General features: G+C 39.4%; 1 protein-coding gene across 17 annotated transcripts in view; it reads left to right on the top strand.

Annotated features, from left to right (window-relative positions):
* Positions 1–15,564, top strand: part of DLG2 (discs large MAGUK scaffold protein 2) — a 984,854-nt gene that overhangs the window by 156,962 nt on the left and 812,328 nt on the right. For 11 of the 17 annotated variants that reach the window (XM_036384308.2, XM_036384324.2, XM_054518562.1 and 8 more), the window contains one exon: positions 9,793–9,867. The exons of 4 other annotated variants lie outside the window; for them this stretch is intronic. In XM_036384308.2, coding sequence (XP_036240201.1) covers positions 9,793–9,867 — 75 coding nt within the window. The remainder of the gene's footprint in view (positions 1–9,792; positions 9,868–15,564) is intronic. 2 more of the 17 variants (XM_036384365.2, XM_054518564.1) reach the window with 1 other exon arrangement.

Raw genomic sequence — 15,564 nt, 5'->3', positions numbered from 1 at the left:
GTTATCTGTTGATGCAATAACATTTAAAAGCGCTCAGCAATGGAGCTGCAGCACTGCTGAACAAGGCTGAGATGCAGGATCACACTAAACATACAGTTTTTACATGCTGAAGTATTATTTTCCAGTTCAAAAGGTTGAAAAGAAGAGCTGTGATTGGAGACAAGAGCTTCTGGGTGTCCTGTGCAGTGGGGACCTGCAGTTGCATCCATGCTTTGCCTAGAGAATTTGGGATGGAGGTGCATAGAAATTGGATTTGGGGACAGGGGAATAAGTCAAGTTTTAAGATGGTGTAATTGGAAAAGAACATACCCCAGTACCTTTTTTTTTTTTTAATATGTCAAGAGACATCACTTATTTATTTCCTGAATTGGTGCTGAAAGTTTTCCTCTGAATATTTTCCCAGGGCCTTCTGGGAAATAACAAACATGGATTCACTGCCAGCTCACTACTGCTGCTGCCTTGAGCAGGGCTCCCAACTCCATCTACACACATTTTTCCTTTCAGCTTTTCTGTCTCTTGAATCCAACACTGAGTGTCTGAAATGATCTCAAAATCAAGCATGTGAGTGAGCCTCAAATATTCAACTCCAGATATTCACTCTTTGCTGCCAATGTTGGTGTTGGAATGAGATACAATGTGAATTGTACACGTCTCTCTATTTGCAGGCATGTGGAAACAACATAATATCATATGTAATTGAGCTGAATAATGGCAAAAGTCTAGTTTCAGAACATTTTCATATTGCAACAGCTTGAAAACAAAGAAGTTAGTGATTTGCTCATCTTACTTTGGGCCATATTTAAATAGCTGGACTAGTGTTGTATTGGTCCATATCCTGATCTTACTGCCTTTATTTTCATCAGAGTAACTCTCCTTCTTTTAAAGCACCAAATTTATCTGTTTATGCCAATTTTGACTATTATAGTAAAAAGCAGATCTTTTTCAGAAAATATGTTATTTAAAGAAAGATCATTTTGACAAGCATGAATTCTACAGAGCAATCATATATTTATTTTTTACCTCAGATCTGTTTATTGTTCATATATGAATAGCCATTTGTCTGATTTATGCAGATAATTGCCATTCTTTGTCTTGAAAAAGTGGATCTTGATGTCAAAGGGAGTAAATACATCAGGTTTATTCTTCAGATCCTAAGTCATAAAAAGGGAATAAAAGATAAATACTTTGTAAACTGCAAAAGATGAACACTGTTCAAAGAGTTGACATTTTTAACACTTGGTCATTTAATTTAGTCTGGAATTTTTGGTATTTTCACATTATAGAAAATGACATAAATGTTGTGGTGGAGTGAATGTGCCCTTGTACATTGTGTTCAGTGAATCTACAGATCCAGCTTTGAACTCTCTGTGGTAAAAGATGGCATCTAATAAAATTAATTTCTGATATACCTTGCCAAATCTTAACTCCTACTGATGTTTTTTCAGCCAAAGTGTAAAGTATGTTATAGATAGATTTAAGATATTAATTTGTACAAATTCTTCCTATTTTTATTTCCTTCATTTTTCCATGCATGTCTGAGCACAGAACTACAGAAATGCTGAATCAGTCAAGGACAGCTTCTTATGGTTGTCCTGGTTTATTTTAATTGATCATGTTCCCAGCATAGCATCTTTCCTTTACTGACACATAAAGCATGTTAATTGGTGGCATTATTTTATCATTAGAAAGAATTCGGTATAAATTAAAGCTTAGGTTGAGCCTCCATCCCAGCGGGAACACCAGGAGTTTTTGAAAGGGAGGAACATTCCCACTGTGCCTCCCAACAGTCAAAGGCAACATGCTGTCCTCTCCAGCTCTCCTTCCATCTATCTGCCTTTTACAGACTCATGAATACAACAGGAGCTGCCACTAGTGAGAAAGAGCATAAGTAGCTCACTGTTCCTCACTGTAACAGGAGGTGCTCCCCCAGAACCCCCAGTTCTTGGCATTATGTGGCATAGAAAAGATGATTAGCTTTCAGTGGGAAAAAGCCCCGAAAGATTTCTGGCACTAGTTGCTAGAAGGGAGAGCTCAGAGGTGGCACCTCTGCAGGCTTAAAACCCAGAAGTCCAATGGCAAGGCTAGCTCAAGACCTTCCATCAGGACAGTTTTTATAACTTCCTGGGCAATCTAGAGTAGTGGTTTAGTATCCTTAACATCAGTAACATCCCTAAGAACTATCAGTGTTGGTTGCCACTTGTATGAGAGTTGTGTTTTGAGGTTTGCTTAAGATCTCAGATTTTATCCTGAGTGCTTCTGTGTTTTGAGAAGATGTACACAAAGAAGAGACACCACTTAAATAATCCAAATTTATTTAAGAATATTAAACCACTTACCTTTTGTACCTGACTCCTAAGTTCTCAGCACTGAGCACTGGCAGCAGTAAGATTCCTGTGTCCCAGAACTGTGTCTTTCAGTTTGTAAAACAGAAAATTTGCCTTCAGAACCAGGGAGAACACTCAGCTTGAACTTCGTTTTTTAGCTACAAAAATAAATTCCTGCCATCAAAATATTGAAAATTCTGCAACATTTACTTCTTTGTAGATATTATTGTTAGCTTCCAGTGAAGTAGAGATTTACACCAGATTACTTACTTAGACAGGTCTTACATTTAATTTGTCATTGACCCCTGCGGAGCAATTAATTGAAAATGTGATTATTCACATAACTGGAAAACAGAAAAAAAATTGGTGGTTTGTTTTGTTTTTGTTTTGTGTTAGTAAAATACTTGGTTCATTCCACTAGTGAAGAAGTTCAGCATTTTGTTTTCATTTTTGTAGCTTTTTTACAAATTCTGCAGTAGTCTAGTTTGAAAAATTACCAATTTTCCTTCATGGCTGCCCATCCAGCACCTTTTCTAAGAATTTAATTCACACATTTAAAGCAATGAAATAAAGACGGAAGGAAGCTCCCCTATTTTGTATTGGTGCTGGGAAGAAAAGCAGTAAGTTTGTTTATGTTGTTAACCTATCCTAAAGCTGAATGTGTACAATTTTGAATGACAAGGTTGCCAGGAGCCAGCAACATCTGTCTATCCTATTTTCTTCTGCTCATCCAGCCATATATATGGAACAGGGGACACCACTGTGTGCACTTTAGGCAAATTCTGAACAGATGTGTCATCAGGACTCACAATATGCATGATGGTCATGGAAAATAAGTTGCAGTGGTCAGTGACGGGACAAACCTCTGGCTTATACCCTGGGTGTGCTATGACTTTTCTGTAGGTCTCTCCCACTCCACACACTCATCACCTCATTTTGTAGCAAGAAGTTAAGGGTAAAGCAGAGGAGAACTCTAAAATTTGTCCAGCTAGTTTGCTTCAAAACTATATTAAGTATATCATTATAAATCCCTGTTGATAGTATGCTGTGTTTGGGAAATGTAGGAGCAGGTCTTGTGTCCCAGTAGGATACTGTGGATTTTCCAAGTGAGCAGGAGAACACCATTCAGCATTTAGCCTACAAAACCTGATCTCAAAACCAACTCAGTTATCTGGAGGGTATCTTTAGGACATGGCTGAAGAATGGAAAAATGTGGATATGGCACAACTGAGGTGACCTCACTGTTCCAGACTCTCTGATTTAGAATGGCAGCAGAAGCAGTTTTTAGATGTTCGGAGAAGGGCAGAATGGTCCATGAGATCAGGTCATCTGCTGGAGATGAGGAGCAAGTCCACACACTGTGTGCCAGCTGCTGGTCCCACTTTGCAGATGAATCCACTAGAAGGTTCAGTTGAATTATTGATTATTTGGGCCTGACACTAATGCAAATAGCTAATAGTTAGAATATTTATTTATGCTGAGGTGACTTTGTCGTAGGCCTGTTGTCCCATCACTTCTCCCCTCTTTGACTATGTTAATCTGAAAAATACTCAATATAGAGATATAAAAAGGCATATACTTAAGCAACGAGGTTCAGTTTGTTTTGTGGGACTTCCTAAAAGATAGGCTGTATGTGTCTGAGAGTCTGTAGATCAGTCCCAAAATTAGGAAGTTATAAAGCTCAATATGGATACTGAGGTTAACTAGTGCCTCAGGTGTTACAAACCAGTATAATCTTACCAAAACTAACAAAGCCGTGGAGAGCAATACAGCATGAGGATATGATTTAAATTTAGCTGGATATGAAACAAACAAAAAACCCCCACATTTTTGTGCCTGCATATTCTTAATAGATCTGGGCAACATTTGTTCTTTTTTGTTTCCAAGACTCTAGGCTTTGAATCATTGCAGTTTGGAGTCATAAAATGAGTAGCTAAATTTTTTTTTGTGCTGACTTTCCTGGCTATAACAAACTGAAAACAAAGGAAACATAATGATTTCCCCCCCCCAGAGATTCACATTTAGCAAAGAATCAAAATCTTTTTTTATAGTCATTATTAGGTGCTGATGAGCACTTCAAACTGTGGTGTTTTCCTGCCAGACCCTAAAAGTGTAAGAGTGCTGAATCCATAAAATTTACATGAAATTTAGTAAAGTCTATTCTAAAGTGGTACTTGAGGACAGTTTTGATGACTATGGGTTGGCTGCTGGCTAAACTACACAGGCTTAGAAGAGTAGGAAGATCCTTTTCATTGATTACCATTTATCTTAGCTGGAGAATATGCTCAGGGATGTTTGACCGATGGGGAGTGTATCTGAGTATTTATTTCAAATCTTTATTTACCACTGTTAAATTTTGAAACAATTATTGTGAGCCTCTAGCATTTGGATTTCAGACATTATGAATGTAAACTGATGAGACACATGTTGTGTTTTCTGAAAAAATAAAATCCTTTGGGGAGGGGGGAATTTCAAGAAAATTACACAGAACAAACCAATGTGCACTGCATATATAATGTCTGGTAATTATATCTTGTCAAAAGCTCAACTTTTTCCTCCTTTATTCTTTAGAAATGTGATAATAGTCCCTTTTCCCTTGTAGTTAATTATAAATTTCAGGAAGAATTAAGTCTGTTAAATTTCTTCTTCCCTTCTTCCCCCTCCCTTGGTCTCTATGGCAGCAGGAGGAATGGAAGGGAATTACTTTGATCTCCATTTCTGGGTGACACTTCATTTCTTCTAAGCACTGACCTTGTTTAGTGCAACTGAAATTTTCAATAGATTTCATTAGATTATGATTTGCTGATTTTAGAGAGATGTCTTTATTGAGACTGGTTATGAGCTATGAAAGGAGAAGGGTGATTTTTTTTTATAAATCTATGAAGAGCTCTATAAATTGAGAGCAGAAAATGTTCAATTAACAGCTCAGGCAGATATGGCTTGGGCTCGATACTGCAAAGCAGTGGAGAGCTGCAGAGGTGAGGCAAGTGGAAGAAGACACTGAGCAAGAAAAAGGAAACAAGAGCTTGATGCTGCCTCAATAATAGTGCTGCTTAATGACAGCAGAGCTATACGTCCTTAGCAGGTCCTTTTTCTGATATTTGGAGGACCTGGGTGAAGGTGGGAAGATAATTTCCCATTGCCAAGGTGAGCTGTGTTTTTATGCATTTGGCATAGCTGGAAAAGCAGAAAAGATCTGTCTTGTGGCTCTTATTCTCAACATAAACATGTATTTCTTTTCTGTGTTAATCTGTTTGATACTGCTGTGCAAATTTCTTTCTGTGTCCATTCACCTGATGCAAGACTTCTGGAAAATGAGAAGATATGTGCAGTCAAGGAGAACGGAATGGTTATTTGTGAGTGAATCCTTAGGCCAGGGGTATGGCCTGGTATGTTATTATATTTTGCTCAGTCTGAGACCTCTAGTTGAGATCTATGATTTTCATGTCTCCAGAGCATCAGAGAAGATAATTTGGAAGGATGTGTAGGAGTAGCTGAGAGTGTTCCACTGGGAATGACTTCAGCCAATGCTTTTGTTACTTGAGACCTCACTCAAGGACTTGGATAAAATTTCTTGTATTTGTATTCCTGGCCATTTCAGTGGATACAAATGGAATATGACCTGTGACTTCTTTTGACTTTCATCAGCAATATCTTCTCTGAGAATGAATATTAAGTGTGATCTTAGAGAGTCCTGCAGTTCAACAAGCCCTGAACCTTTATATTCCTAAATATCCTCTCTGGATTTTGTTCCATCTTCCTGCAGAGCTAAGATCTGCCTCTGAATGTGTCTCCAGACAGAATCATGTTAATATTTGGCCATGCAAAATTGGTATTGATATTGAAATTTTATGTATATAAAGATCTCTCCCTGCCTATGAGAAAGTGGCAATAAGATATACCTACTTGCTCCTGAAGTTGCTCAATACAAAAGAGGAGTTCTTCCTTGAAATCTTCCCCAGAGCTTGCTGAGGTGCAGTTGCATCTCTGTCACCTGAAACCTCTCTTGTGCAGTGCTCCAAAGCTCTCACCTTCTAGTTCAATATTCAGTGTGCAGTTATTTCCCTCTGCAATATTGCTGTGGGCACTGATGCGCTACCACTCTGCATTGTGCTAATGCATTTCCAAATACATTATACTGATGTTCCTAAATAGTGCTGGTAGCAGTCAGTTATTTTAACACCTGACTGAGAAAAGCATGTAAGAAAGAAGTTTGCTTAAGGGCTGCTTGCTAGGAAGGCAGGTGCTGTGCATGGATTCTGAAGGGCTTGCAGCCTTGTTTTTTGTTTCCTGAGATTGGTGCCTTTCTGTCTGCTGGTTACCCCCGGGGTCTGCATTTCTGGAGGTTTGATAAACCTATAGGTTTGGGAATTACATGTGTCAGGGCCTCCAGAGAAGAAACTGCACTGTCTCTAGCTGAATGTGGGGGTAGCATCTCTATCTGACTTTGGTCATAGCTTCATTGCTTCCTGGCTGTATCATTGCTATGCAATTCATCGAGTGTTTGAAGTGTCATCCCAGAAAAAAAGCTGTGAATGATGCTGAATTCAGCAATGAGAATGAAATTATTCTTTTGTGTACCCAAGTCTCTTTATATAAAAATTATATGAGCTGAAGATCTTATTGTGTATTTTGAAGGCTTTGATTTCAGTAAGCTGTGATAAAGTCTCTGCTTGGATGGCTGTGTCCGTCACTGTGTAGGAGCTGTCTCAAGGGGAAGCTCAGTGCAGGAGGCCGAGTATCCTCAAAGAAAGGGAGTAAAGCAAGACTCTGGAAATCACTCATTCATGACCTATAGAAACACAGCCCCTCTCTTTCCATTTAAGATGGATAAAAACTTGTATTGGAACATATTCCCCCAAACAGCGGGGCAAGGTATATTTGCACGTGACTGTTGGCAAACATGAAAAAACAAACTTGAGGTGCTTCTGTCCTCCCTTGTAGGCTTTCTGAAGAAAGATGGTTTTAAACTATGGATTCTCATCGCTTTTGAGATTTTTAGCTTTTCAGTGTAGTGGTGGGCCAAAGTCTGTAGTTTTTTGATTTACCAAACTCCTAAGCTGAGGAAAATGTTAGCAGTAATAATCAAATTGAGTTAATTCTTTCTACAGCCTGTAAATATTTGCCAATGTATTTATTCCTGTGCTTACTTGTATTGCATATGCCTGCAGAATACTTTAGGTGGTGTTGACTTTTTGGCTATTTTTTTTAAATTGGCTTCTCTAGATGTTGGAGCTTTTGGCTATTAAAAAACCCTGAGCATTTAGGAAGAAAAGTGTGACCAGCAGCTGATATACAACCTTATATCTAAGACTTGTTTCAACTAGGTGAGGGTCTAAGATATGAAAGGTGTGAAATGCATTGTTTTTTACACAAAACAAAAAAAAGAGATCATTCAAATAAGAAATAAACTGTAATTTTAAAAAATAATCCAGCTCCAAATCCCCAAAAAGCTGTAGAAGAAAAGTGTTCAGTCCTTGCCCTTGAACTACATGCATTTCTCAGACAGAACCAGTGCAATGTCATGTTACCAGAAGAGTAATTCAAATATCCAGCTGTGAAAAGTCAAACACTGCAGGTCACCCTACATCCCAGAGGAACAACCAGCACAGCTCTTGCCCTGAAAAATTGGGAACTCTGTAGAACTGCTGCCTCTGAGCAATTCCCAGTTACTGCTGTCTCTTTGACCTTTGAATATGCGCAAGTGCCAGGGGATTCTAGGCCTTGGGACAATTTAGGTATGAATCTCAAAGACAAGAGTACAATAAGCCCCTCCTGCTATGAGATTTGGAGCTTTTATTTTGCAAAAGTGTTCTCTTAAAAATGCAAGGAGTCTTTTTGAGGAGTCTCCTGACAAAGTTATACATAGTTTCATCTGTGAGATCAGGCTTTTTAATCAGAAAAATGCTTTCAGTCCAAAGCATATTATTAATTACCTTGCCTTTAACTTGCCTTGGAATAAAGAATGAAAGTGTACAATTGTTAAAGTAAAAAATAATTAGTAGTGTTTCATGCCACATTTTTAATCAGAATTAATTTATAATTTTATTATTTTGATGGGATTACACTGTTTGCTGTTGCATTCATCCCTTCCTTACAGGAGATAACACACACCTGCAGGATTCTGGTGCCATGATAGCAGTGGCTTTTTCAAATACTTTTAAAAAGGACTTTCTAAACTGTCATCTAAAAATACAATGATTCTTGCTTGCTAGCTGTTTTTTTGAATATTTCTTGAAGTTGTCTAATTGAAAATGTTAGAGATAACCAGTTTTAAGTTTTGGAAAATACAAAGTTTAATCTGATATCCACTTTTTTTCTTTTAACTTGTAAAAGTAGTACTGCACTGCTTTACAAATGTTAACTTTTTGGAGATAAAGAACAAAACACGAGTAGTTTTTAAATTAGAACTCAAAACTGAAAATTGTCTGAAATCTAATCATTAGTCTTCGCAGAGGTTTCTATCCTTTACTCTCAGCATGGGGAAAAGAAAGGTGTAACGTAGCTGCTTCTGATATATCAGGCTTAAATGAAAATAAAAAGAAGAAAGCTTTTTTTTTCCCCATACTACTTCCAGCTTCAGGAAAATACCTGGTTACAAGAGTCCTCCAATTCAGGGAGCTAAATAATAGTTTGACTCTTATGTGAAATGCTGAGAGTAATGGTGGCAGACACCAGAATTTATTCTGAACTTTTCTTCAGGGACTCTGACCCAATCTGCTGTGCAATTCATTCTGATGGGTTCCAAACCTTGGCTGAAATGTAATTGAATCACAGCAAATGCAAAGGAAATTACAGGAAGATCAGCCTGAAGGCCTGATGGTTGCATCTTGCACTGCCATGTGGAATGTTAGATTTTAAATCAACCCCTCACTCTTTTTGTTCTGCAAAGTTTCAGGGAACTGCAGTAGTATTCCTGAGAACTGGAGTATTGGATATTTGCTCATGTTCTCCAGGGACCAACTTGAGGAGCAAACAGAGCATTCTGCTCAGAAAAGAAACATGCCCTAAAAATTTGGGGCATACTTACTCTTCCTAGAAAATAACCCTGATGGGTGTTTCAGGCTGCATCTATCACTGGTTCAAAGAGGACATTGTGGAAAAAATGCAGCCTGTCATGAAATGGGGGAAAAAAAAAGCCCATCTCTACCTGCTGACTAACGCTCCACTGTTCTCTGAATGCTCCACTGTGGAGGGAAGGCAGATGGCACACGCTCGGGGTTGGGAGTGGATGTATTTCCATCCACGTAACCCAGAACTTCAATGCAAAATCAATAGACAACTCATGTGGCCTTTTTGGTCCTGCAAACTGCAGATTATTCTTCCTACATGACAGTGGAAAATGACTTTGTGAGGTGTGATGACTATGAGCAAACTCCTAGATGCTCCCTATGGAATGGAGCCTGTTGCGCCTAGCGATTGCAGCACGTACTGTGTTGTGTATAATGCCCTTTTCACTTATTTGCAGCAGAGCCATGGCAGATGCCCATCTCACAAATGCTCAGTCGAAACACCTGCCTGGATACCCATTCAGCACTCTACCGTAAGTTTGAGCCTTTTAATACAAAGATTTGAGGGACTGAATGGTAAGTCTGTGCTTGGAGCAGCCCTGGGCAGGTAAAACTTCCATAATTAATTGCTTTGAGAAAGAACAGTAACGAGTCTTAAGTCTAGACCAAGCTCCTTGGGAAGCCTAAACTGTTGATGTGTTGAGTTGTGGCTTAGCAATTCTTCTCCAGAAGTTCAGACTCTTCAGGAATTTAATACACTCAACTTGGAGCAGTGGGGATTGGTGACAAGCTTGGTATAGGGTGATGATAGAGTCCAGCTTAGGGAGTGCAGTTACTGTTGATTTCTGTAACGGCCCCAGCTGAATGTGGTGACTGGGAGCCATCCAGATCCAGGTGGTGATGCAGGGAAGGGGAGATGCATCTTTCCTTTTCCACATTCTTATGCAAGAAAGACTGATGATTTCAAGTGCTTTACAGACTATTAAGTAGGAATTTGCCCAGCATAGGTAACAACAGCTTTTGGGATGATGGATAATGAGTTAAACTTGGTCTGCTGAGTTTATAGGAAATTTCTGCTGTAAATGCTTTCCTCCTCCTGCAAATTAGATGACTCCAGTGAGATTTGCTTTTAACTATCAAAGTCTGAGTAATATTTGAGAAGGAAAAAACCTAACTGTGGTCAAGTTGACACTGCTTTGATTTATATCTTGTCTGAACATGCATTGTAGATAGGGCCAAATCTTTGGGTGTTGGAAGTTAGAGGGTTGACTAATAGAGCTATGATGATTTATTGCACCTAAGGAATTGGCAAGATTTCACTGACATTTCCATTGGCTCTGGACCACAGCATGATGTTGGTCCACAGCTATCAACTTGTCACCTTTTATGAGTAGATGAACGAGAAACAAATTCAAGTTGTCACTCTTGCTCAGTCTCTCACTAATCTTGCAAGTGATTGTAAGCTCTGGGGTTTTGATAGTCTTTATATAATGTTAAAATTGTTTATGTTATTGTTTATCTGTATGATGACACCCACTTAAAAATATCGATTGAACAGTTGAACTACCCAGTCTTTTACCAGGTGAGGATCCAGGCGAGTAACTTATTAGCTCATTCTAATTATTAGTTTCCATTTTTAAAGACTTTGGACTGACTTTGTGGTGTGGTTTATGTTGCTTTGTGTTTATATTAAGAGGGTTGCAGCATGAATGGTAGTGTGAGGCTTTGAGAACTGGAACTGTGTTGAACATTTGTAGCAAATCAAGAGCAGTTGCACTCAATGCAACATCATGACCTGACTTTTTATATAGCAGCTTTAAATGCCTTGGGCATTTTTAGGATACTTGTTTCTTAAACCATAAAAAATAAGTGTTTGAGTATTCTTTGCTTGTCTCTTGTTAGCTATCTGTGCATGCATATAGTGTCACAAAAAATGGTAAGCTGAGGATTGAACTTTGTTATCTTTCTAAGCCTGAGAAATTGTCTAAGATCAGAATAACTTCAAGTGTTATTATTTTTAAACTGTTGGAGTGGAAACTGGTTCTGGGACCAGTATTAGTCAACATCTTAATCAACAAAGCAGACACTGGGATTGAGTGTAGCTCCAGCAAATTTGCAGATAACACCAAGCTGAATGGTGCAGTTGTTATGCTAGAGGGAGGAGATGCCATCCAGAGGGACTGTCACAGGCTGGAGATGTGCACCAATGTGGACCTCATTAAGTTTAACAAGGCCAAGTGCAAGGTGCTGCACTTGAGTCAAGATAATCAGCAGTGTCAGCACATACTGTGAGATGAGAGATAAACGAATTGAGAGCAGCCCTGAGAAGAAGGAATTGGGGGTATTGGTAGATAAAAAACTCGACATGAACAGGCAATGCACACTCCCAGCCCAGAATGCCAGTTGTATCCTGGGCTTCATCCAAAGCAGTGTGGCCAGCAGGGTGAGGGAGGGGATTCTGCCCCTCAGCTCTGCTGTGATGAGACCCCACCCGGAGTGCTGTGTCCAGCTCTGGGATCCCAGCATAAGAAGGATGTGGACCTGTTAGAGCAGGTCTAGAGGAGGCCAAGGAAATGGCCAGAAGGCTGAAGTGCCTCTTCAGCAAAGACAGGGTCTGTTTGCCCTGGAGAAGAGAGACCTTATCGTGGCCTTTCCCCTTTTAAAGGAGGCTTATAAAGGAAGACAGGGACAAACTTTTTCATAGCATCTTTAAAGACAGGACTAGTGGTCATATTTTTAAGCTGAAAGAGGGTTGAGTTAGATCGGACATAAAAGAGGAATTCTTTACTATGAGGTTGGTGAGACACTGAAACAGGTTGCCCAGAGAAGCTGTGGATGTTTCATGCCTGGAATTGCTGAAGATTAGGCTGGATGAGACTGGACAACCTGCTCTAGTGAAAGTCATTCCTGCCGATGAGTGGGACTAGATGGTCTTTTAAGGTCTTTTCCAACCCAGGCAATTCTGAGTGTATGAAAAAAAAAGCCCCCAACTTTCTATTAGAATGTATTTCAACCCTTCACTTGGTTTTTTTGATTGTAGAGTACAACATGTGGTCCTTGAGGTAATTGCCTACTTGAAGCTTGTTATTATCTGTATTTTTTCTTGATTATAGAAACTGAATGGAGTGAAGGCAAATAAGTTGTAATTCCCAAGTACCTTCTGCTTCTTTTTTATCAAACAATATTCTACTCAGCCAAACAGACAAACTGTCTGTCTAATCTGTATCACATATTTATAGGCACATTTTACTATACTTGAGTAGACTTATTTTCCTGGGAGACTAATGCAGACAGTTGGAGAAAATTAAATCAGACAGAAATTAACTTTGAGTGGTCGATATTTTCCCTATCTGTTTTCAACAGTGTTTTTTAATTGACTTGCCTTTATCAGAGAAAAATATCTGTGAAACATCAGCATTTTGATAGAAAGCTGATTAATGAAATGAAAACTTCTAGTGACACATCAGAGCATATTGCCTCCTATAAAAGTCTTGTAGGGGAAAAAAAAAAAGCAGACATCTGGCCAGTTGTGACAACTCTATTAGATGAGGACACCATGTGTTTGGATGTCCCTCAACAGTGGTGCAGGGAACAGTGTCAAACAACGAAGGAAAAACAAACTGCTAGGAAAGTTATCCTCTTTCATCAGTTGTGCTGGCTGTGTCACTGAGGATGGCATGTGTCTATGGTCTCCTTTTTCAGTATTTTTTATAAAAAGCACTGTGTCCTCTCTTGGGAGGGCCTTTTGCATCTAATGCAAGAAACAGGAGATCTGGCAGCATTGCTGTTATGTAACAGTCTGAATTTTGCCATCCTCTTTGAATTTGTTGATGGTTCTTGCAGTTAAGATTCTCAATTCTGTTTGGCAACTCACCATCTGCAAAAGAGGCCATAAGTGCATACTGACTTTCGGTGCCTTCACAGTGTCCTTAATTAGATTCATTTTGAGTCTGAGAATTTTAATCAAGGGAATTACCTAAGGGTGGCTTTGTCTGCACTTGCACTTTTAGTCATGTCTTCCAAAGGATTGTAGTGTTTGATTATAAAATACTGCAAAAAGAGTTCACTGCACTGTTCTCTATCAAACTACACCTCCCTATCGCTGTGGCTGCTCACTAGTTAGATCCATTATGTAAAGATAATGAAGTGTCAGAAGCTGCACCTGTGTTGCAAAAACATTTGGGGCTGTCTTTCCTTCTAGCCCACTTGACAGCTTTTCTTGAGCTTGGCATTCAGTGCAAGCATTCACCTTAGATCACCCTGAGCATATATAGGATCCCTCTGCATATTCTTGCTGCATTCTCAGCAGAGCTCTTTGGCCCTCTGTTCTAGCCCACAGAAAAAATCCCTTTTGGGCATCATTTGCCATGGAGAAGCAGCAGGAAGAAGCAGTAAAAGGGGTGTGAGCACAAAAGATTAAGGATCTGGCACATGACTTAAGCAAAGCCTCATTCAGCATCAGCTGCCCCCTAAATGTGAAGAGGGGGACAGTGACTTTAAGGGAAGGTGAACCTAAAGAAGGTCCTTGTAGGGTTAATGCAGCAGCTGTACCTGCTGCCATGGCTCATGGACTGCAGATTTACATGCGTGCCAGGCTGTTCTGCAGGTGAACTCTCAGCTGGACCTTTTGAACTCTGCAGCTGAACTTTCTGCCCCTTGATCTGCCTATATCCATAGCACAAGGAGAGCAAGTATCACTCCTCTTTGAACCTGCATATGTTCTTGTTTTATTTACATGGGATAGGTCTGTATGCAGAGGATATAGTTACTCCTGTTTTTTCTTTTCCTCGTTTATTGGGAGCACTGGAGGAACAAGAATGCACTAATGCCCTGCACAATTCTGAATTTAGCCTGCCTGATTGGAGAGTTAACCCATAAACATTCCTCATTTAAACAAATCAAGGCTTTTGTATTGAGATTCACTTCACAGGAGTTGTTTTAAAGAAATTTGTACTTTTGGAAGATGACTTGGAAGATGCAAGTTAATTTTGGTGATTGTGATCTATGTAAAGAATGTTCTGACATGATATGGAGCCAAGCAGAAACATATTGAAATGTGCATATTCTGAATTGGTCTCGGGCTATGAGCTTGGAAGAATTGTTTCTGAAACCAGTCTTGCTTTTGTTAAACACAAAACAAATAGAAGTCTCTGTTTGGCAAGAGTCAGCTCTCTCCTGGGACTAGCGTTGTGCCTCCTAATGATATCCCATCCTTACCTGTGTAGATGTGCTCTGTAAAATAAACAGAATGCCCTGCACTCCAAGAAATGCATTTTGCAAGGACTCTCTAAGCTTTAAGTCTTTTTCTATTAAACCCCTGTTGGCTAATAAATTTCACTCACAATCCAGGTGGTGGTGAATGGTTTTTGTAGATAAAATGAAATATTTGAGAACAGTGCTATTAATACAGTGCTTCTTCTGTCTTTCACCTCAGTATTTAATGGCAATGGAAAATTCTGAGTGCTAAAACCCAGCTTTATTTTTAAAGGAGGTATTAAAGTAATGCTATGCATATTTCTGCTAGGTCTCTATATTCCTGCAGATCTTCTTCATTCCTAAGTCTCCTGTACCTCTCCTTGCCCAGTGCTCAATGCAGTTTACCGTCCAATTCTCTAAAAGGCATGGTTAAAAAACCCTGCAGTGCTGAGTCTGTTACCAACTGCCAGCTATGAAGATGCTTTTTTAAATAGCCACTTAAATCCCCCTTCCTCTTGGATAGCTCTCTGAATCTTCTTTCTTGTTTTCACCACCCCTCCCCAGCCTTCCCTGGGGAAAAACATGCTGTTCCTGTTGTTGCTGGCAGTAGCTGGAGGTGCTGAAGATTCTCTCCTGTAATCTGATTTACGGATTCATTGGGGAAAATTAGGCTTACTAGGCTAAGGTAGTGTTGGATTAGCAGTAAACCACAGCACATCCCAGCAGGACAGCAAATGCTTCATGCTTGGGTAGATAGAGGCATGGGCTAGCAGAGTATCTGTAAACAGGAGGGATTAGGCTTAGGAGCAGATTTGGAGAGAGATCAGGCAAACAAAGCCATTTACTCCACTATTTTATCAAATAGAAGGGAAGAAGTAGGATAGAAGATTTCTTGAAATGGCAATAGCCTTTTGATAATGAAATATATATACCTAATTTTTAACATATATGGTCCTTCATCCCATTGCTGTTCCCAGTGAAACTAGGGAAGGGTTTCAAAACTGCAAAACAAGTTCAGAAACTCTGAAGATAAG

Source organism: Molothrus ater, chromosome 2 (assembly GCF_012460135.2).
Source record: "Molothrus ater isolate BHLD 08-10-18 breed brown headed cowbird chromosome 2, BPBGC_Mater_1.1, whole genome shotgun sequence".
Lineage (NCBI taxonomy): Eukaryota > Metazoa > Chordata > Aves > Passeriformes > Icteridae > Molothrus > Molothrus ater.
The sequence above is the reverse complement of the archived record's forward strand: the minus strand, read 5'-3'. Positions and strand labels throughout refer to the sequence as shown.